General features: G+C 42.8%; 1 protein-coding gene and 1 long non-coding RNA gene across 2 annotated transcripts; both read right to left on the bottom strand.

The window, feature by feature from the left end:
- Positions 1–459: 459 nt before the first annotated feature.
- LOC117509247 lies at positions 460–24,377 on the bottom strand. The gene is made up of 3 exons (XR_004560330.1): positions 24,367–24,377; positions 23,737–23,748; positions 460–533 (listed from the first exon to the last, which is right to left on the bottom strand). It is a non-coding gene; the product is annotated as an uncharacterized LOC117509247 (long non-coding RNA).
- On the bottom strand, positions 10,686–11,654 carry LOC117509246 (olfactory receptor 52E8-like). The gene has a single exon (XM_034168958.1). It carries the CDS (start codon positions 11,652–11,654, stop codon positions 10,686–10,688), a length of 969 nt encoding a protein of 322 aa, XP_034024849.1.
- Positions 24,378–24,594: the final 217 nt, after the last annotated feature.

The following is a 24,594-nucleotide window of genomic DNA, read 5'->3' as shown; positions in this document are numbered from 1 at the left end:
ATGTTGGTTGTTTGATCACAGCTTTCTGCTACATTCCCCCACGCGATTCGACTTTGGGTCTCCAATGTTAAATCGCCAAGACGAGGAAGGCTGTGACGGTTGGTGGGTAATGTCTTCCACTGGCAGTGAGGCTGAGGAGGGTTAGTGTCAGACTAGCAGAGTGGCTGACTACTACATGCTAAAGTGGTCTGACTATGATACCACATCCTACATTTGCCTATTTCTTTACACTATTCACAGCAGGTTTGGCTAATCCAAATTTAGTAGCTTGGATACCTGGTCGGTTTCGCGTTCTCTGTCTAAATTTGGGTCAGCTTCGATGTCTTCAGACGGTTTGGCCGCACGTCGTTTTCTTCAGGCTAGTCTGGCGAGGGCTTGAGAATGCCTGATTATACCGTTCTGAAGGGTATTGGCGTATCTGCATGCCCACAGAGCTAAGCCGAGGGTAGTCAAGTAACTGACAATGGTGGCTACAAACAGCAGGGTGTCAGGAGTAGACCAAGCGTATGATAGGGCTTGGTAGGGTCTGAGATCTTGATCTTGAATCTCTTATAAAACTTTATCTATCGGAGCCACGTCGATGACTTGAGAGCCCTCATAATGGATTTGGGGTCTGTTGGTCTAGTTCAATAGCGGTTTGGTTGTAAAAATCGGACACTTCAATAGCTCCTTCGTATTGGTCAGGATGCAGGTGGTAGAGAGATACCTCACCAATATGGAGCAGGGCGTTTTTGGGTACTGTGACCCACAAAGTTTTTCGCGGAAGTTCGATACAAGTCGATGTGTCATGACGGTCATGACGGTCGTACACTAGTAGGGCTGATTCTTCGGGGGTGGTGACTAACCAGCGTTGTCCTACTATCTCTACCTGAATGTCCGTGACTTGGCGGGATGGCGTGATGGTCATTGGACAGTGATTTGTCCCGGTAAATGTTTTGAGACTGCAGATGCCGGCAGTGTCATCTTGAATGAAAGTTTTGCTGGGACACAGATAATGGATGTCCTTAGTGACAGTGCACATTTTGAGATTCTGCACTAGGTATAGCTCAGGGTTAGCGTCATTGAAAGCCACCACGGGTGGTGTGTGGATTTTAAGGTGATTGTCTCCTTGCCAGAGACCTACGTTCACGACACTTTTGAGCCTATAGATGTTTTCAGTAGTGACAATAGGCAAGTTAATTAGAAATGCCCTTTCCAGATCCTTTGGATCTACATAGATTGGGATTGAGCTTCCTATCGCGTACATGAGGTGAGCTTGTAGCAGCGTGACTAGGCTATGGGTTGTGGACTCTAGAAGTTGGTGGACCAGGTTTAAAGGGACAATGTAGGGTGGAAACCTACCACGGCAAGGCTGTCAATGGAAGATCCAACATCCTTGGTCATGTCCACCAGGAGCATACTCAACATCTGTGTGTGTGCATAGCCTTCCTGCAACACTGACGTTAGTTGGTCAAGTACGCTCACGGTCTTTTTGAGCACGTTGGTATGGGTGTTAAGGATTACCACAGTGTCTCGTACGGTTTGTCCGATGGCCTCAAGACCTTCTCTCTGTCCGTTAAGCTGAACCTGTATTTCAGGGATTACCTCTTGGAGCTCGCTAACGTGTCTCTTTACCGTTGATGGTGTGACGGTGTTAACTGCTGATAAGCCAAAACTGAAAAGGGATCCTACAGCTGAGGCTGCCATTAGCAGACCTCCAATGAACCTCTTCTCTGTTTTGTTGAGTCCACTCAGTTCTGCTTGCGTTACCGTGAACTTCTCCATCTGGCGTAGCATGTGGACTATGTCTGCCTCAGCATGCTTCAGGACAGACTTGGTCCACCGGCTACCTGCCCAGAAGACCAGGTTCACTGTACTGCTGGCAAAGTTGGCCCTGTACACTTCTGTGGGGTCGAGCCTGACGAACACCCTCTGTGTGTGCAGGCGGAAGATTGTTATCAATAAGCCGGGTTGGTCCTTCAGGACGATGCCTGATTCTGGTCCGAATTCAACAATGTCTGGGGAGGTGCTGGCAACGATTGCGCTGAGGAGCAGCAGGGTCATGAGCCAGGTCATCCTGGCAAACACAATAAACATGGTTAGAAATTTGTCTTAAAATGGTTAGAGATTTTCTTTTGTTTTCCTGGCTTATAGCACAGAGTTTAAGTTATCTGACTGATTCTCAATTAGAGTGTTAGGCTGTGGCCTCTTTTTCTTTTTTGTTGTTAAGGACGGAATTCACGTGGTGGTTCACCCCCACTACGGTGGTGCTGGTGAGATCACCTGAGTTGTTTTATTTGTCCTGTTGGAAGTTAAAATTATTTTCTTAATTTGTCACGATCGGTGTGACTTGATTGTTTGGGACGCGGCAGGTGTCGATATTCCTTCTTTGCATCCTCTCGACCCAATGAGAGGTTTTAAGTTCTATCGGCGACTGTGGCGTCCCCGGCGAGTCCCATGGGGGTTTTGTGAGGCTTAATTTGGTTGGGGTATACCCACTTGAAAACTGGCTCTCTTTGACCCTTGGTGACCTTGATTTGGTATACGACGGCAGAGAGTTTGTCAGTCACCAAATACAATCCGGTCCAACGTGGTAGCAACTTGCGAGTTAACCTGTTTATTTTCTGGCTGGGTTGCCCGAACGAGTAGTACCAAACCTTGTCCCCCACTTGTATCTCATGGTGGGACACCTTCTGGTCATAGTAGGCTTTTCGACCTTCTGCGCTTTTGTTCAAATGTTTTTGAGCAAAGGAGAAGGTGGCTTTCAGATGTTCAGTCAGGTCAGTCATGTATTGTTGAGCCATGTACGCTGTCGCAATGTTTGCCTCCCCTGGCTGGTACAGCAGGTGGAGGGGGAGCATCATCTGACGGCCTGTCATCATTTGAAAAGGGGAGAACCCCGTTGATTCGTGAGGGGTCACCCGGATGGCCATGAGGACCAGGGGAAGTTTCACATCCCAGTCTCTGTGGTTGTTCGCCACATATTTGCGCAGGATAGTCAACACAATTCGGTTGGCCCTTTCCACCTGTCCTGACGAATGAGGGTGGTGGCTGATGTGGAAGTTCCCCTTTACCCCCAGAACTTGCCAGAGTTGTTGCATGACTTCGCTGGTGAAGTGGGTGCCTCTATACGAGTTTATGCGGATAGGTAGTCCAAATCGTGAAAAGATGTGATTCATCAACAAATGTTGTCATGTTGAGTGTGCATCAACAATGTTGTCAAATGTTGGCTGTCATCAAGGCTGTATCGTTTGGAGCCGGTAGACATTCCAGCCATTTGGCGAAGTCACATGGGACAGTGAGGAAATATTCAGGCTTGATACGTGACACATGGAAAACTGGATGTATCCGCAGTGAAGCTGGCAGCTTCAGCTTCACTGCGGCTGGACTGAGGATTTTGAGTATGGTGAAAGGTCCAATGTATCTGTCCTTTAACTTCGGGGATTCCACTTGCAGGGGAATGTCTTTCGTGGAAAGCCAAACCTCCTGCCCAGGCTGATACGTAGGGGCCGGGGCACGCCGGCGGTCTGCATGGTTCTTGGCCCTCGACCGGGCTTTGAGCAGGGCAGAGCGGATGGTATGCCACACCCGATGGCACCTCCTCAGATGGGCCTGGACTGAGGGCACCCCGAGCTCTCCCTCCACTAGCGGGAACAATGGGGGCTGGTACCCCAAACACACCTCAAACGGGGAGAGGCCGGTAGCAGACGATACTTGGCTATTATGAGCGTACTCGATCCAGGCCAGATGGTCACTCCAGGCCGCCGGGTGCGCGGAGGTCACGCAGCGGAGGGCCTGCTCCAGTTCCTGATTCGTCCGCTCTGCCTGCCCATTTGTCTGGGGATGGTACCCGGACGAGAGACTTACGGTGGCCCCCAGTTCCCTGCAGAAGCTCCTCCAGACCTGGGAGGAGAATGGAGGACCACGATCCGAGACATTGTCCGATGGAATCCCATGCAGACGCATGACATGGTGGACCAGGAGGTCTGCAGTCTCCTGGGCAGTCGGGAGCTTCGGAGGGCCACGAAGTGGGCCGCCTTGGAGAACTGGTCCACTATCGTGAGGATGGTAGTCATGCCCTGGGACGGCGGGAGGCCCGTGACAAAGTCCAGGCCGATGTGAGACCAGGGGCGATGAGGCACGGGCAGAGGCTGGAGGAGGCCTTGGGCCTTGTGGTGGTCGGCTTTGCCCCTGGCACAGGTGGTGCAGGCCTGGACATACTCCTGGACGTCGGCTTCCATAGACGCCCACCAGAAGCGCTGCCGGACCACTGCCATGGTCCTTCGCACCCCTGGATGACAGGAGAGCTTGGAACCGTGACAGAAGTCTAGGACCGCAGCCCTGGCCTCTGATGGGATGTACAATTTGTCCTTCGGACCTGTCCCCGGGTCCGGGCTCTGTGTCAGGGCCTCCCGGACGGTCTTCTTCACGTCCCAGGTGAGGGTGGCCACGACAGTGGACTCGGGGATGATGGTTTCCGTCGGGTCTGACAGCTCGGTCTTGACCTCCTCTTCATGCACCCAGGACAGGGCGTCAGATCATTGGTTTTTCGTCCCGGGGCGGTAGGTGATCTGAAAGTCAAAACGCCCGAAGAACAGTGACCAGAGGGCTTGCCTGGGGTTCAGACGCTTGGCGGTCCGAATGTACTCCAGGTTCCGATGGTCCGTGAAAACCGTAAATGGTACCGATGCTCCCTCCAACAGGTGTCTCCACTCCTCAAGAGCCTCCTTCACCGCAAGAAGTTCCCTGTTGCCGACGTCATAGTTCCTTTCGGCCGGGGTCAACCTGCGGGAAAAGTAGGCACATGGATGGAGAACCTTGTCGGACTCCCCGCTCTGGGATAGCACGGTTCCTATCCCTGAGTCAGAGGTGTCCACTTCAACTACAAACTGGCGATTGGGATCGGGCTGCACCAGAACTGGTGCAGTCGAGAACTGGTGTTTCAACTCCCTAAACGCGGCTTCGCACCGATCCAACCAGGTGAAGGGGACTTTTGGTGAGGTCAGGGCTGTCAGGGGGCTAACTACCTGACTGTAGCCCTTGATGAACCTCCGATAGAAATTTGCAAAACCGAGGAACTGTTGCAGTTTCCTACGGTTTGTTGGTTGGGGCCAATCTCTCACCGCCGCAACCTTGGCCGGATCAGGGGCGACGGAGTTGGAGGAGATTATGAACCCCAGGAAGGACAAAGAAGTGCGGTGGAACTCGCACTTCTCGCCCTTCACAAACAGCCGGTTCTCCAACAACCGCTGTAGGACCTGACGTACATGCTTGACATGGGTCTCAGGATCCGGAGAAAAGATAAGTATATCGTCCAGATATACGAAGACAAACCGATGCAGGAAGTCCCGCAAGACGTCATTAACCAACGCTTGGAACGTCGCGGGCGCATTGGTGAGGCCGAACGGCATGACCAGGTACTCAAAGTGACCTAACGGGGTGTTAAATGCTGTCTTCCACTCGTCTCCCTCCCGGATCCGAACCAGGTGATAAGCATTCCTAAGATCCAATTTTGTGAAAATTTGGGCTCCATGCAAGGGCGTAAACACTGAATCCAACAGAGGTAACGGGTATCGGTTGCGAATCGTGATCTCGTTCAGCCCTCTGTAATCAATGCATGGACGGAGTCCACCGTCCTTCTTGCCCACAAAAAAGAAACCAGCACCCATCGGGGAGGTGGAGTTCCGGATCAACCCGGCAGCTAACGAGTCCCGGATGTAGGTCTCCATTGATTCGCGTTCCGGACGTGAGAGGTTGTACAGCCTGCTGGACGGGTACTCAGCGCCCGGTATCAAATCAATGGCACAATCGTACAGACGGTGTGGGGGCAGCGTGAGTGCCAGATCCTTGCTGAAGACGTCAGCAAGGTCATGGTTATCGGCTGGCACCGCCGCCAGATTGGGGGGGACTAAAACCTCCTCCTTAGCTGTCACACTGGGTGGAACCGAGGATCCTAAACACTCCTGGTGGCAGGTTTCGCTCCACTGAACCACAACCCCAGACGGCCAATCAATCCGGGGATTGTGTTTTAACACCCATGGAAAACCCAAAATCACTCAGGAGGTAGAAGGTGTTACATAAAACACAATCTCCTCCCTGTGATTCCCAGATACAACTAAAGTCACGGGCTGTGTCTGGTGTGTGATTAGTGGAAGAAGGGTGCCATCTAGGGCCCGTACCGACAATGGTGACGGTAAGGCCACTAGAGGGAGCCCAACCTCCTTTGCCCATCTGCTATCCAGCAGATTCCCCTGTGACCCCGTGTCCACCAGTGCTGGGGCGTGAAGGGTTAGATCCCCACTCAGGATCGTGACTGGGATACGTGCAGATTTTTGGGGTTTCCCCGCGTGGGTATTGTGACCCACCCTTAGCCCAGTCTCTAAGGACGAGTGCTGCTGTTTTGACCGTTTGGTGCATTCTCTCTGTGTGTGCTCGGTTGAGCTGCAGAGAAAACACTCTCCACGGATCAGCCTCCTTTGTCTCTGATCTGATCGCTTTTTGGCCCTGCTCGTTTCCATAGCAACTTCAGCAGGGGGAGCTGTCGTCACGTGGAGAGCCCTGGCTGTGGAGCGTGGGGAAGTCGGCTCCCTTTCGGACCCGGGAGGAAGAGGGACGGCTTGTGCCTGACCACGCCCTTCGTCTCGCTCCCGTCGGTGTTCTGTTAATCGGTTGTCTAACCGTATAACCAGGTCGATAAGCCCGTCTAAATCCCGCGGCTCGTCCTTCGCCACCAGGTGCTCCTTAAGGACCAGAGACAGTCCGTTTACAAAGGCGGCACGGAGCGCAACAGCATTCCAGCCGGCTTGCGCTGCCGCGATGCGGAAGTCGACTGCATACTTCGCTGCACTCCGACACCCCTGTCTTATCGACAGCAGCACGCTTGAAGCGGTCTCGCCTCTATGAGGGTGGTCGAACACCTGTCGGAACTCCCTCACAAACTCAGTGTAAATCGTTAGGAGCCGTGAATTCTGCTCCCAGAGCGCCGTAGCCCAGGTGCGTGCCTCTCCTCGAAGCAAATTTATAACGTAAGCCACCCGGCTAGCATCTGACGCGTACATGATGGGACGCTGTGAAAAGACGAGCGAGCACTGCATCAAGAAGTCCGCGCACATCTCCACACAGCCTCCGTACGGCTCCGGAGGGCTTATGTATGCTTCAGGGGAAGGTGGGGGGGTTCGTTGAATGACCAGTGGAATGTCTGTCTCTGGCATTCGGTCAGCAGGAGGAGGTGCTGCAGCAGCACCCTGAGCATGCGCTTCCACCTGGGCAGTGAAAGCCTCCATCCTTCGATTGAGAACAATGCTCTGCTCGGTAACTAAGTCCAACCGAGCAGTAAAAGCAGTTAAGATGTGCTGCAGCTCACCTAACACGCCTCCTGCTGGCGCCTGTGCACCTCGCTCTTCCATTGGCCGTTCAAGCGATGGTTGACGCCCCTTGGGATCCATGACGCTGGCCGAGAAATCCTGTTGTGAAAGTGTAGGAACACGGACCCACAACAGGGGGCGTAAAAGAACAGGCAATGGATAAGCCAAACAGTAACAATTTAATGTTGTAAATTGTGCACAACGGAATACAGACAACAATCAGTTTGGGACTATAGTCAATTACATGTTGGGTGACGTGTGGGCAGGCTTGAGGATAGGAGACGCCCGTCCAGAACCGAGCCGGATCCCACACGGCCCTCACCGCCAACGGATCTGAAGAACACCGGAGCCGCCAAGTCCTGGGTCCCCAGGTGGTCACCGTCTCCAGCTGTCAGACCTGGTACTGCTGGCAGAGAACAGAAACAGCACAGGTGACTGTGAGTACGCACACTCGGTAATCCCACAGTCTGTGTTCTGTAAGGAGGGAGCACCTCCACCTCCAGTCACACACTCGTGCAGCTCCTGTCTAACCACTTATCTGGTTGGGGTGTGAAGCGAAGCCGTCGCTGATCACACCAAACGCCAATCCCACTGATAAGGCAACACCCACAGGAAAATGGCTGCAAAGAAGTTCAGACTCTAAGTCAGAGTTAAGTGTAGCAGAGAAATTACCTCCAAGGTTGCTGATTTCTCGGCGGGGAGGTGGAGTTGCAGTCCGGCCTTTATGGTGGTGGTGATGTGGATGAGTGACAGCTGGTGCTGATGACGAGTAACAGCTGTCACTCCCGGTTGCTATGATGCCCTCTCGTGCTTGAAGCCCGCACTTCAAGCAGGGCGCCATCTGGTGGTGGTGGGCCAGCAGTACCTCCTCTTCAGCGGCCCACACAACAATTTTACTGGTATTTTTTGGACAGTGATTGGAAATAAGTTCATTCATGGAAACAATTTTCTTACTCACTCATAAGACGTTGGTAGGAAGAGAGATAAAGCTTAAAACCTTAAATAAATCGTGATGGGAATTTAGTGATGAATTTTGAAGCCAATTATGAAAAAATATTAAACAAGCATATATATATATATATATATATATATATATATATATATATATGTGTGTGTGTTTAAAAAGGAGCCAAAGGGTTAAAATGAGTTACTTTGTATCCATAGACAACAAACCCTTTTTGTGGAACCGTCGACTGGGTCACTTAGCTGGTCCGTTTGAAGATATGGTTCGGATGATCGATCCATCCGTCATGGATGTCCATGCTCTGGGCAGCGTGAGCTCACCTGGATCGGAGGGGTTAACTCAGAGGTGTCCCAGAGTGATCCCAGGGCTTGGGTCGGCTGGCTTTGCCGGCGGTTAGCTGCTTGGCTGAAATCAGCTCCGTTGTCAGTTTGCAGGAATCCAGAGGTAGAAGGTGTTTGTTGAAAATGGTGTCTGGTAGCTTTTTTTAAAAAAAATGTTGTTGGAGCCAAATTAAAGTCTTTGTGAATTTAGAAAAAGTAAAACTTTAAGAGCGTTGAAAGATTATATTGAAAAGGAGAAGTCACTTTTCTGTAAATTCGCTCTTAATTTGAAAAGCTCAGCTTGGAAGTTCTCTTAAAAATTCAAAAGACTTGATGCACCTTAAAGCATCAGGTTAAAACTTTAAGTTTGTCCAAAAGTAAGGAATGAATGAATGCCACGTGGTAGCTTAGCTTAGCTTAGCAATGGAGCCTTGGCCCCAAAAAATAAAAATTAAGCATTTACAAAGAAGAAAGCAGAGCGAAGGCGGTAGAAGTGGGCAGAAGAAGGGGGGAGCAGAAGAGCTGAGCTAACTTCTTAAAGGGGGATTGATGTCACCACTCTCTGCCCATTTAGGGTGTGTGTAATCTCACAGAAACTTCATGTCCTCAGAGCAGACTCAGATGATTCAACTATTTAAACACATGAATTAATTTGAAATACTATTTGTTCTAAGACACTCAAATGGACACATCATTCATCGTCACTTAAGCACATTCTCTGGGGTAAAACAGAATACTTCATCAACATTTGACGATGGAGGCAGAATCACACTTAACCAACATCAGTGGCAAGAACACATATCAAGAAATGTAATGACTACATGCAAAGCATTTTGTTTGAATGATCAATACAAACAAACATTATAAGTCTTTAGATATAAATGAAAGAAATACTCATCTAAATATTATTTCAAACCAAAAATCTTTTCCTTTGCTTTAAACCTCGAGATAAAAGCTGATTGTCAGGACAAAGTTTATGACCACATGTTAACATGGAAGAAGGGTCCCCCCCCTGGATGAGGAGAGGTCCTGTCTTAGTTTGATCATAAAAGTTTGGGTTCTCCTGGCCTGGAGAAGCTTAGATTCTGACGTGAAGTAATTATAATGTCATGTAATTCATAATGACCGGAGTTTAACCGAGAAACGATGAGGGCTTCCCTTTGAAGAACTTTGAATTACAGCTTTGTTTTCCTCTGAAGCAGTATTGGACCATTGGGGGATGTCTCCAGACTTATCTGAAGATCTCCAGATGACTTAGGAATCTCTCCGGTGGGTTTTTTGTGGTTGAGACAGGATTAATATATTTTATTTAATCAGGGTGAATTGATGCCATGGCGCTACAGTGCATAAGAAATAACACCAGTGAAGCAGCAAGAAGGAGCGCAGAGCTGCCCAGGAACACAGAACGAGAGCACACAAAAGAGCGATTTTGCAGACATAACACAAATTTAAAAGGTGTACCATGGTGACTGTAAGCTGTTGAAGAATTTTTTGTGGTCCATGCTCTCCAGGTTCTACAGGTGAATATGCCTGTGTCTTGTCTGCTTGAGGGAGTTCTGTGGGGACACCCCCATGGGTCATGAGGTAGGCATTGTGTTATATTCCTCGTGACTTTGTTGACATATGTCATCCAGTGCTTTATGCACTGCCTCTGGTTACGTATGTAACTACGGATACCTGGTGTGCTCTGGAAACATTTGTTTATTACCTTTTAAGCATGTTTTTTTTTTTAAATAGATTCAGCAGCATCTTACATGTATCACTATTACGTCACTGTTATATCACTGAAAATATTTTGTTACCATTTGAATGAGTGTGAAACACATGATATGTAGTCACAAATCTCAAAAACATATTTCCAAAACCAAATTATCAAACTGAAGACATTAAGAACCCATGACAGAGGTAAAAAGCATCAAACACAACATCTAAGATTATTTATGTTAAAGCTGAGTCCATTTTGTTTGCTTGTTTATGTTTGGGGGCGGGGGGGGGGGGGGTGTGCTGAAATTATTGGAGCTTGAACAATCCCGTATTTTCCAAACTTATCAACCTCTTTTAAAATGACATTTTAATTACTCTTACAACTTTAGCTTTTGTCAGCCTCTTCACCATCATTTTTTTGATATCCTGTGTCTTGAAACAATATATGATCGGATTAACAGCGGCAGGAAGAAGACTGTACAGCAAAATGAGTAAAATACGAATGTCCAAACTGAAAGAAAATCCTACAGTATTAGCCACATAAACAAAACACCTGGGTAGATAAAACAAGCAGGTGATGAATATCTGTGGAGTGCAAGTGGATAAAGTTCTCTTGCATCCTGCAGAATTAGAAATTTTCAAAATGGCCACAATGATGGAAACATATGAAAACAAGATGAATGCAAGAGGAAGCAAAAGACAAAACATAGCAATACAGAATGCTGTGATCTGTGCAACTATTACATCCTTGCCACATGCCTGGGTTATGATAGAAAAATGGTCACAGTAGCCCTGAATGATGACATTTGATTTACAGTAAGGTAAATTCAGGGCTTGCAGCACAATAGTTAAGATAAGTGACACTGGTATGAACCAAGAACACCCACAGAGCACAGAGATGACTGTGTTCGTGATGAGAGCAGGATATCGCAGTGGAATGCAGATTGCAATAAGTCGATCAAAAGCCATTACCATTAAAATGAAGGAATGTGCAGCTCCTATATAATGAACAAAGAACATCTGCACAAAACATCCATAAAATGAAATGGTGCTGTCATTAAACCAGTATTTAGATATGATCTTTGGCAGTGTCACTGTGCCAAATGTTAAATCATTAAGTGCCAGGTGACAGAACACAAGATATGTTGGTTTTTGAAGAGACCTCTCGCTCATAACAAAGACTAAAATAAAAAGATTTCCAAAAACAAGTGCAAAAAAGATGAAAAAAAGCAGAGCTGAAACAGGTCCATAATACGGTGGTGAAAGTCCAGGAAATCCCAGGATCACAAAGGGTTTCATTCTCATGTCACTGCTGTTGAACATTATCACCTAATTCAGTCAAAGAATCACCTGAAAAACAAGTCAGACATCACTGATTCAGTGTCATCTCAAAGGTGATACAATGGCAAAATCAAACACACTATAATTAATACAGAAATCACAGCTGTCATAAGAAAATTAATCAGTTTCATCAAATTTGATGGTTTATTAATACATTTTCTGATTCATGTTTTTCTAATGGGAGTGTTCCTTGTTTCATATTTTTTGTGAAGTATTTTGTTTCAGAATTGATCCAAAAAAAAACAAAAAAAACAATTTAATTCCCTTGCTTTGATTTTTGGTTTGTGATGCATCCACAGTGACAAAAAATTAAATAAAATTTTAAATATAAATTATTTAAATAAAATTATATATATATATATATATATATATATATATATATATATATATATATATATATATATATATATATATATATATAAACATTATACAACATATACATATATACAACATTTCCACTCACAGTCTGATACTAACCTTCCAGATTGTTGGCCAGAACTGAAATGCTTGGCAGAATGTGTGAGCTACTGTTGATATATGTGCTTTACAAAGTTAAAGCAGACTTATCCTCAAAGGATCATATTCTCAGTTGTGCTGAACACCTGTGTACTTGCACTGAGTAATAGCACTGAGTAAGCATGTGACAAGACAATAGGCTGCAACAGCGTCCCCAGCATTTAAGGTTCCTTCCTGTAATGCTTTAGAGTGATTCGTTGTGGGTTTTTGTTTTATTGTGTTCTTTTATCATATTTTACTGTTCAGTGTTCATTTTATTACTTTCAGTTATGTTTTTGCCCCTGTTTGTTTGCTTGTCTGTTTGTTTATGCATTTGTGAACAGCCTGGGGCCCACAATTTTTCATATATTATGAAATTTTTATTGAAGATTCATATCCTGATAGGCAAGAACTGATTCATTTTCCAAGGTCATATGTCATAGGGCAAAGTTAGGAAAACTTTTGGAAAATTGGAAAAAAAAAAACAACCTTATCTGTAGTATTGAACAAATTTTCAAACATGCCTAACTCTGTCAAAAAAAAAAATCAACTTCCTTTCATATTTGACAGTGTTATGTCAGATGGTATTCTTTATTGACTGACAAAGGTTGGTCCAGATCTGATCCATATTACAGATTTTGTGGCCATTTAAATGTCACATTGAAAACCCCATTTAATGTATTTTTTACATTATATCTTTATCAAATATGCCCCAATGACTCTCATATTTGAAAGTGCGGTGCAGACTGGCACTCACTATCACCTGACAAAGTTTGATCTGAATCTGATCTGGATTGTGGATTTTGTGGACATTTGAATTTAATATTGAAAAGCCCATTTGGTGTTGTACATTTTCCATTATATCTCAAACAAATGTACTTCAATCACTCTCATTTTTCTGTTATGGATTTACTTACACCACCAAAACTGGATGGAGGTTCCAATTTTATGCCTGTTTGTTCATCAGAAACCAAGTGCCAAAAAGCAATGACAAATTGTGCATAGCAGAGATAACCAATGTTCTGTGAAAATTATCTGAAAGAATGCAGAAACCAAAAACATTGACAAAAAAACCCAACAACACCACAAAAAAAACCCTTTGATTCAAGTGCATGAACTAAATACATACTCCTGACATTTGATCACATCTAATTTATCTTATGACTTCTAACAGGACTTTGACCTTAAAATTTTTTCCCAAGTTAAAATTTTGTCAAATTGGAAACTAGTGTTGGTGGAGGTTTGCGCTGTATAAGCACAGTGCTTTAGTTTTATTGAGATGTGTTTCCTCATTTTTGGATGTGATCATTTTACTCACCACGTTTGTTAACATCAGGTGTGTCATCAGCGCGAGTTAAAAATACCTGAGTTGGAAGACCAAACAAGGAAGTGGATGGCACTGTTTTCTCACTGACCCCACATGTCAAACTGACTATCCTCTTGAACGCTCAGTATGATGAGGATTTTCCACACTGTGTGGTGGCACATCCATGAACCTCATTGGGTCAAGCTCAGCCAAGCCTCTGCCTCCAGTCCTGTTAAATGACTATGTTCACATGAACAGCAGTAATCAGATTATTGACCTTTATCTGAATGGACAGCAAAAATCCAATTATTGGCCTTACTCTGAAAAAGACCACATTTGGATTGTGTTTCTTTGAGTTGTTTAAAGAGTATTACATTCATATTCCAGTTTACGCTCTAGAGCATAATCTGATGTATGACTCATGGCCACATTAAATCCCCTACAATCTAGCCATATCCAACCCCATTGAGAAGGCTCCGATCAGCGGTGTGGAGTTCGTACAAGTCCTCACACAGAAGGGCCTTTCACACCAAATGCACAAAGCAGCATGTTTTGCTCTGCAACTCATTAAAAACAAGTCCTGTGCAGAGGTTTGGCACTCAGTAAAATTGCAAAAGCCTTTGCTGCATGCCCCTCGGCTGTGTGAGTATAAGTGTCAGTGTGCTGTGGTCAAAGATCAGCCACATCCAATTTTCACTGCAGTGCACTCTGATGAATACTTAAATGGCCAGTGGAAATGAGGTGTCAACCCCAAAACACAGATGACAACAACTTGTAGAGCTGATGTATGCCAGATGAATGCTCAGAGAGCTCCTGCTAGTTTACACACGACAGTTTTCCAAAGAAAACTCCTTAAAAATGCACATTCAGAATTTTCAACTTCAAGTTTAATTTTTTATGAGTTTACTTTCAATTTTGAAGTTAAAAAAATTTAAGTTCCTCAGTCAGGGCCCCATCACACTGGAGCACAAAAGCCGTACGAATCACATGAACTGGAAAAACAAACAGAATTCAAGCTGATTTCATACGGGACAGACATTCTTATAGCCGTGTGCAAATACCGGTTGAAAACTTAGAATGTGCTTTGAAGTCAGCTCAAATGATTTGCGCACATTCTGAGACCTTTTTTTGACTAAATGCTTCAGGAGAGCATTAGCATGGCTAAAACCTTTCAGCTTCTTGGGGGGGAACTCCGCCTTTTTAACAATGTCCTTTAGGTACTTCAGACTTTTTTCAGTAAAATGGTTCTTGGGAGCATGAGCATGACTAAAACCTTAAAACTCCCCCACCTTTTTAAGCATTTTCCTTATTTTGCCTTTCAGCTTCTGGAGGAGCTCTGCTCCCTATACCCCCCACCTTTTTAAGCATTTTTCTTTTTTGCCTTTCAGCTGACCCCCTAATTACAGCCCTCTTAACCCCTGCCACTTTAAGCATTTTTTTTAATGTAGATATAAATTAATATTCAAAGTTTTCAGCTAGTTGACAGTAGGGCTTTACGGTATGGCCAAATTGTCATATCTCAGTATTGTCATATCAATATGATAGACGATATGACTATGATTTGACACAAAGTACAGCAACAGTGAAAATTAAACATTCTTAAACAAAACAGTAATAATACCACACATCTGATACTACCACATCTTCATAAGGTTAGGATACTGTGACCTCCAAAAGTATGGAACACTTGGAATTTCATACATTTTAATTTAATGCCATTTTACATACAAGAAATACAAAATATAAAGAATAATAAAAATTTCTAAAATTATGTTCCTCAAACACAAACTGAAAGCAAATCTCTAAAACGTGATAATACCTGTAAAAAAATAATCAGTTTTATTACCAGTTTTCTTCAGACAAGTCAGGGGATGGAAACATGAACATTTCCAAGTCACTGAATATGTCTTGGACTATATTTACATCAATTATAAAATACAAAAGTTTCTTTCACCAAAACATCAAATCTAGGTTTTCATCTCAAATGTACTTTCTGTCAAAATGTAGCTGAACTTTCAGGTCTTCTTTTTAAGAAAGTCCTCCTCTACACCACTTAATCAGGAAGCTGGATTTGATATTTTTAATTAATTTATATCAAGTTGTAGAGATTTGCTTTGAGTTTGAGTTAAGGAAGGTAATTTTAGAAAAAAAATGTATTTGAAATGGAATTAACAAATTAAATATGTGAAATACCAAGTGTTCCAATACTTTTGAGGGCAACTGCGAAACACTGAGGAGCAGCATCTTACATCTCATATATAGTGCAGCAGATAAGAGAATATTTAGAGTGGAATCCTGCAAATGGTGATATAAGAATCAAATTCGGCACAAATAATCCATAGACATGAATTCTTTTGAAAAACTGATTGGCCACTTGAATTTTCAATAGACAGCTGGGTAGGGGTCAATTGAAGAATTACACAGGGGTCAAAATTAATAGATGCTCCAATCATATAGAAAAGTACACCACATTAATAAAGATTCCAAAAAAAGGTTCCAAAAAAGGTATAGTTTGGACAATCTGTGACTGAATGTTATGGAGTTATGCGGTAAAAGCAGCAAGAATGATGACAAAAAAATTAAAAATTCAAAAGGGCGGCACAGGCCCCTCCTGCTGCAGCCCTCACCCACTTTGCCTCAATTCGGATGATGGACTGCTTCAAGTTTAGTGCACATAAACAATGTCAAATGTATATGTGTTGTCTTTAATTCTTATGTGTGCCATTATTACGGTAAACAAGCAATAATTGTGGATTAATTGTCTGAGGTAACTGGTGTGTAAACGTAATTTCATTGTTGTTGCACTCGTGTAATGACAATGACAATAAATCTCATCTAATCTATAGTAGAGAAGCTTGAATCTTCGACTGGACTGGGTTGCTTGACGCGAGGACATTTCGTTTCAAATCGCAGAAGCTTCCTCAGCTAAAATTCTTGCTTTGGTGGTCTGACTTCTGTCTTGACTCTTGTAGAGAAGAATAATCAAGAAGTCACAAAAGCTGGAGTTTTAAACCTAACCAGACCCCTCCTACCGAGAGGCAGACTGCTATAGGCTAGTGACTAAACAATAGCTCTAATTAGCACCTATTGTGCTCTAGTTAGCACCCTCCTAATGACAGGGCAGCTGTCCCTCTCCTGATGGCTCCCTTGACGACTCTGCTGATGACGTGAATGACTCATTACCATGAACAAAAGACTGAAACTGCTTTGACCTGAGTACCCCATTGTAAACAGGGGATAAAGCGTGTCTCAGACCCCCTCCCCGGTTAAGGCTGGGTTTCAAACGTTTCACAAAGAATGCCTCCTTGACCCCTCTCTCAAACCATTTCTTCTCTTTGGCTAATATTTTATTTTATTTAAGACCACCTGGACAACTGAGAGGCTACACAGAAACTCATCTAATCTAATCTAATCTAAAGGTCAGTTTCAGTTTGTACAGGTGTCAAACGCTTAAATTACTCCAATTTTGATTAAAAAAATGATGCAAATTATTGGTTGAGTTAATCGGGTTTTAAAAAGTAACAGTTTGTCATGCTTAGTTCATGTTACAGGGTAACATATGTCTCATGTCATAGAATCCAATGGACATTGACCTTGTTTGACCTTTACTTTGGAGACCAAGCATTCAGCACTGTCAAAACTATACCATTTATTAATCCTATTAACGCAACCAATAATTTGCATTACTTTTTACCAAAATTAGAGCAACTTTTTACCTTTTGACCCCTGTACAAACTGAAATTGGCCTTTGCCACCATTCTTGCGGTTTTTACCCTAAAACTCCATAACATTCAGTCATAGATAGTCCAAACTATACCTTTTTGGAATCTTTATAATCAGACAAGTAACGTGATGAAGTTTTCAATTTGATTGGAGCAATTTTAAATTTTGACCCCTGTGTCATTTTTTTATTGATCCCTACCTGGCCGCCTATTGAAAATTTAAGTGGCCAGTGGGTTTTTTTTTAAGTGTAGTGTCTAAGCCATATTTGTTCTGTATTTGATGCTTGTATCACCTTTTAAAGGATTGTTTCAGTTATCTGCTGCACTAATAAGCCAAAAGAGCATGAATCAGCTGCTGTCTGTTAGCTTAAACATGTGTATTTAAGGCAACCCAAATTAATGGAAAAATGCTGCTTTTAACAACCTGGACCTCATTTCTGGCATAAAATACAGTCGTTTACTCACCAATATAAGTTTGGTGTGATTAGAAGTCCATAGTTCAAATGACGTGTTCAGTTCAAATCTGAGGCAAACATTTTTCTTCTGCTAAAGTGGATTAGAACTTTTTGTGCTACACAGCACCCACTACTGGACTGGAGAATCCAAGCAGTCAATGTGACTCACTAATTTCAAAATGCAGCTCTTTCAACCAGATGTGTGGTGCTGTAACATGTCAATCATCTGTGTCCAATCATTTTTCAGTGATAGTCCAGTTAAACCCTGGCCTCCACTCTAGCTCCACCCATGCCAGGAAGTGTTCAACATTTGACATTTCCTGTTTCACTGTGACTGAAAATTTGGCACTTCCTGTTTGAGTGTGAGCTTGCCAATGAGTTCCCGTAAGGATTCCATGGTATCTCGTCTGTCAATCCAGGAAGTGTCAATCCAGGAAGTGTTTAACATTTGACATTTCCTGTTTAACTGCGCGACGTTTCACTTGTATTATTCTTATTATATATTACAGTAGATGAGGACATCCCTAATCACCAAAACAATGTCCTAAATAACGTCTTGCTGACTCCTGGATGAACCTGTCCCAGAGATCTTGGATCCAGTGACCATGTACAGATTTTATTTATTTTTATTTATGTCCAGAGATCAAGGACCCAGTGACCAATTTCATCTTTATTTACTTTAAGATTCAATAAAATGTTGTTCACATAGAAAACGTGTAAAGCCTACTTTTGTCCACTGAAGGTTCACAGGAGGTATTGACAAGGAAATCGATAAAGAATCAGATTGAAAAGTGGAATCTATAATGGCATCAATATCGATAACATCTTATCAATACCCATACGGACATATAGTGGAGGATTTTCTTAAAAAGAAGACCTGAAAGTTCAACCACAATTTGCCAGAATATACCTCTGAGATGCAAGCCTATATTTGATGTTTTGGTGAAAGAAAATTTTGTATTTCTTCATAATTGATGTAAATAAAGTTCAAGACATATTCAGTGACTTGGAAATGTTCATGCAACCCATCATCTTGGCTTTTATATATTTTTAAATTTATATCAAGTTGAAGCGATTTGCTTTCAGTTTGAGTTGAGGAAGATCATTTTTGAAAACAAATATATATATATATATATATATATATATATATATATATATATATATATATATATATATATATATATATATATATATATAGTATTTATTTAATGCAGACACAACAAAGTCCATAGAATAAAAGAAATAAACAAGTATTAAAAATTATATTAACAGTCTCTCCATCCAGTGATTTCTCAGTACAGAGGTGTAATGACAGCAGCTCAGTTGAGGATTTGTCAGAGTCTGTATGATGGCATTTTCAGAGTCTTCTAATCGTTGCATAAATTTAAACATTAAATGCCTCAACAGTGCCTCACAGGTGGGAATATGTGCATCCACAAACAGCTGACTACCACTGTGCCATCTCGGCACCTTCATCAACAGCCTAAAGGTGTCATTATAGGCCACAATCAGTCTCCTAAAGGTGCATCGCCTGTAGTTCCACCACAAGGGGGCCGTATACAGTGGAGTGCAAAAGGCTCTGAACAAGGCACAGTTCACATTAGGAGAACACATACTGAACTTGCGCAGCAACATATTTGCCTGGGCATACAGCTTACAATATTGTCTTTTAATGTCTCTGTCATCACACAAGTCATCAGTCACATAATGTCCAAGATATTTGACCTCATTAAAGACCATGAGCAGCTTATCACACAAATAAAAAGCTGGGAAGATCATATTTTTGTCCTCCTTACTTCTCACAATCATCATGCTACCCTTTGTGGGATTATACATAACATCATGTTCTTTCCCAAACACAGAACAGATTTTTAACAATTCTTGCATCCCAGCACTGTATGGACAGATTAACACAAAATCATCTGCATACATGAGATCGTTAACAATTGTTTCACCAATGACACAGCCAGTTTTACATCTGTTTAACTTTGACGGCAATTCATCAATGTAAACATTAAAAAGAATTCGGACACCATTGCTGACATGAAAGGGTTCAGACAGGACACTATCCCATTTTACATACATGGCCTGATTGGCATACCAAAATGATAGAATATGAACCAGATATTTTGGCACACCCCTATTGTTCAGTTTGTTAAGTAGTTTACTATGATTAACTCTATCAAAAGCCTTTGTAGCATCAGTAAAGCACAAAAAACAGTGGAATTTATACTAAGATATTTTGCAATTATGTCTTTTAGTGCATACAACCCCTGGCAAAAATTATGGAATCACCGGCCTCGGAGGATGTTCATTCAGTTGTTTAATTTTGTAGAAAAAAAGCAGTTCACAGACATGACACAAAACTAAAGTCATTTCAAATGGCAACTTTCTGGCTTTAAGAAACACTATAAGCAATCTGGAAAAAAAATTGTGGCAGTCAGTAACGGTTACTTTTTTAGACCAAGCAGAGGGAAAAAAATATGGACTCACTCAGTTCTGAGGAATAAATTATGGAATCATGAAAAACAAAAGAACGCTCTAACACATCACTAGTATTTTGTTGCACCACCTCTGGCTTTTATAACAGCTTGCAGTCTCTGAGGCATGGACTTAATGAGTGACAAACAGTACTCTTCATCAACCTGGCTCCAACTTTCTCTGATTGCTGTTGCCAGATCAGCTTTGCAGGTTGGAGCCTTGTCATGGACCATTTTCTTCAACTTCCACCTAAGATTTTCAATTGGATTAAGATCCGGACTATTTGCAGGCCATGACATTGACCCTGTCTTTTTGCAAGGAATGTTTTCACAGTTTTCGCTCTATGGCAAGATGCATTATCATCTTGAAAAATGATTTCATCATCCCCAAACATCCTTTCAATTGATGGGATAAGAAAAGTGTCCAAAATATCAATGTAAACGTGTGCATTTATTGATGATGTAATGTCCCCAGTGCCTTTACCTGACATGCAGCCCCATATCATCAATGACTGTGGAAATTTACATGTTCTCTTCAGGCAGTCATCTTTATAAATCTCACTGGAACGGCACCAAACAAAGTTCCAGCATCATCACCTTGCCTAATGCAGATTTGAGATTCATCACTGAATATGACTTTCATCCAGTCATCCACAGTCCACGATTGCTTTTCCTCAGCCCATTGTAACCTTGTTTTTTTCTGTTTAGGTGCTAATGATGGCTTTTGTTTAGCTTTTCTGTATGTAAATCCCATTTCCTTTAGGCGGTTTCTTACAGTTCGGTCACAGACGTTGACTCCAGTTTCCTCCCAGTCCACAATTGCTTTTCCTCAGCCCATTGTAACCTTGTTTTTTTCTGTTTAGGTGCTAATGATGGCTTTCGTTTAGCTTTTCTGTATGTAAATCCCATTTCCTTTAGGCGGTTTCTTACAGTTCGGTCACAGACGTTAACTCCAGTTTCCTCCCATTCGTTCCTCATTTGTTTTGTTGTGCATTTTCAATTTTTGAGACATATTGCTTTAAGTTTTCTGTCTTGACGCTTTGATGTCTTCCTTGGTCTACCAGTATGTTTGCCTTTAACAACCTTGCCTTGTTGTTTGTATTTGGTCCAGAGTTTAGACACAGCTGACTGTGAACAACCAACATCTTTTGCAACACTGCGTGATGATTTACCCTCTTTTAAGAGTTTGATAATCCTCTCCTTTGTTTCAATTGACATCTCTTGTGTTGGAGCCATGATTCATGTCAGTCCACTTGATGCAACAGCTGTCCAAGGTGTGATCACTCCTTTTTAGATGCAGACTAACGAGCAGATCTGATTTGATGCAGGTGTTAGTTTTGGTGATGAAAATTTACAGGGTGATTCCATAATTTATTCCTCAGAATTGAGTGAGTCCATATTTTTCTTCCCCTCTGCTTGGTCTAAAAAAGTAACTGTTACTGACTGCCACAATTTTTTTTCCTGATTTCTTATAGTGTTTCTTAAAGCCAGAAAGTTGCCATTTGAAATGACTTTAGTTTTGTGTCATGTCTGTGATCTGCTTTTTTTCTACAAAATTAAACAACTGAATGAACATCCTCCGAGGCTGGTGATTCCATAATTATTGCCAGGGCTTGTAGATGCACATGTCAGTGCCGTGCCTCTTTTTAAAGCCAAACTGATTATCACTTGTTTGAATATAAAATTCAAGCCTTGAGTACAATATATTCTCTAAAACCTTTGACACAATGCTGGCAAGGGCAATGGGCCTGTAATTCTGCAAGCTACTCAATTTTGCTGCATTATCTTTAATGACAGGAACCAAAACATCAGATGTAATAGATTCAGCCAAAAATCCATGGATTAAGAAACCAGTAAAGCACATTGATAAGAGGGGACATAATCTATAGCTGGAATATTTCAGATGTTCTGCTGTAATACAATCCAACCCACAAGCTTTATTATTTTTAAGCTTCAGGATTGATTCATAGACTTCACTAGTACGAACTACAAAGTCCTCAGTCATAGCAAGATTTTCAGGTACAACAGTGTCACTTTTTACAGAATTAAATAAGTCACAGTAATGTTTGCGCCACAAATCTGCGATATTTTCTAGGCCATGTATGCCTTCCATGCTAAATGGCAAAAGGGTTTTAGCATTGTTCATGGCTGTAACTTCATTCCAAAATTCAGAATAATTATTATCCTGTACTCTTCTAGCAAGAGAGTCTGCTCGCATTGCATTTTCATTTCTTTTAATGTAACGAAGTGCATTTTTAAATCTGGACATAGTGGCTTTTTTAAGATCAAACAAAGGCCCCTGTCTAGGCTTCCCAGCTTCACGCCACATTTTAAAGGCTTCTCTGGCTGATGCATAATGTTCAGCCACAAACTCCTTCCATCCAGGTTTACTAAAATTTCTATCTTTTCTACAGTGAAGGCATACACTGCTATCTTTGAGCACTTGTATTATATTTTCATATAATATACACAGTTCACTAGTATGTTGCAGATTCTTACAGTTTGGGTTTAGACACGTCAGTGCCTCTCTGGGTAATTTGACAGTTTGAAACAACTCCCCTGTCACTATTTTATACTTATTAATCTCTTGTTCTGTTACTTTGGACCAGTCAAGTTTGAAAGTACAACTGCCATTTGTTTTTTCCAAAACTGCTGGCATTCTATCCACATTCAGATTAATACTTAAACTTATATGATCAGATATTACTAGACAGAAACATATTACTGTCTTCACAAAACTGTACTAGATGATTCCCAAAAACAGATGAATAACTTGACAAATCAGCATTAAAGTCTCCAATCACATAGACACAAGTTGTTCCATTTTCTTTAATGAATGATTTCATAAATGCCATTTTGTATATAAACTCATCTTCTAATTCATATGATTCATAAGGCATGTACACATTTAATATTACGCATCTCTTATCATTAAAACTGAGTTCCAGCCCAATAGCCCAGTCAACATTCAATCTTAGAACTTTGACTGCTGAGTCATATTTAGTGTTCCACAGGATGGCGACTCCGCCCGGTATTCTGCCACGGATGATCCTCGTGCTGAGGTCTGTAGTGGATTCACCAGCACCATGAAAATTCACATTCAAAGAATTCAATTTATTCAAGTCTTGTTTCGATAGCCAGGTCTCTTGTAGGCACGGTATGTCACAGTCATTCAGAAGCGTATGAACCACATAGCGTCAAGCTTTATCAGCATCGCTGTGGCCCACTCGCAAACCACGCACATTATAAGACACAATTCGAAACTTTGTTTCAGTCACTTCGAAACTTTGTTACAGCCATGCATCAACTTGCCTACTGCTCGCAAGCTTCAGTGCCAAAGGCACCATTTGCAGCACGACTTCTTTCATGCACCTGCCTATCTGTAGCTTTAACAGAATCATGCACCTTCCTCATGCGCCGTTCATAGAATCGCCTTACAAACACGCCAGCTGGCCAAAGCTCAGGTGCATACATGTCTGCAAGTTCATTGCACTCAGCAGTGATGTGAAAAGAGCTGAATCTGCCATGTGTACTCTCAATTTTATAGCATTTAATGTCCCGACCCAGCTTTTCTTTCAAATAGTCACTCAGCGTTTCAACTTCCACACTGGGTTCAAACTTGGTTGCAAAAACACTCCCCAACTTTGTCTTCACAGCATGTATATTAGAGACAGCTCCGGTCCCAACAATGCCAGGAATTTTACGCTCACGTTTGAAAGCATTCGATCTCCCAGCCTTTACCGTGCCGACAGGCTTTACATCCACCATCCTTGGGCGTCCGCGGCGCACAACTGTGCTCCATGCTGGAGACAGTGGTGGCAGCGGTTCATCCGCACAGGGCTCTGGCCGCGCATGTTGCTCGGCTTCCTCATCTGCAGTTCCCCGGCTTGTTCATGGCAGATGACCACCCTGCTTCTCCATAGCAGATATTCATCTGTCCATAGAGTCCACAACAGCGCAGAGATTTTCACAGACGCTAGTTTGTTTCTTCATAGACATTTTCATCTATCCGATGTCACTGTATAATTACTCCATCCACGTTAATAGCGCTGCCGCATCCATATGATTGAATGAAACCGGTGGCAAGTCATCAAGAAAGTGCGACACGAATCTTGGTATATTGTCCCCACACTCGTTTAGTATTTTTAAACATATCTTCACATTATTGATGTCCTTTTGTGCGCCTTTATGGGCAACATTGCGCTGCAAGGTATTTGGACACACCTCAAACAAAACTTTCTTTGAGGCCTCAATGCGCTCCGAGCTGAAACTGTTTGTTACAAGCAAAACAATTTCATCATGAGCCATTGTCCTCATTTTCACAATGATGAAGTTAATCAGTTCATCCTCAGCAATAACTTTACCATCACTGGTTTGAAAAATCTCTGCTTTGATACGAGAGAAGTCATTGCCAGCCACACGAAATGACACATCCGACGCCATAGTGCAGTAGACACTATGGCG

Source organism: Thalassophryne amazonica, chromosome 4, assembly GCF_902500255.1.
Source record: "Thalassophryne amazonica chromosome 4, fThaAma1.1, whole genome shotgun sequence".
Lineage (NCBI taxonomy): Eukaryota > Metazoa > Chordata > Actinopteri > Batrachoidiformes > Batrachoididae > Thalassophryne > Thalassophryne amazonica.
The sequence above is the reverse complement of the archived record's forward strand: the minus strand, read 5'-3'. Positions and strand labels throughout refer to the sequence as shown.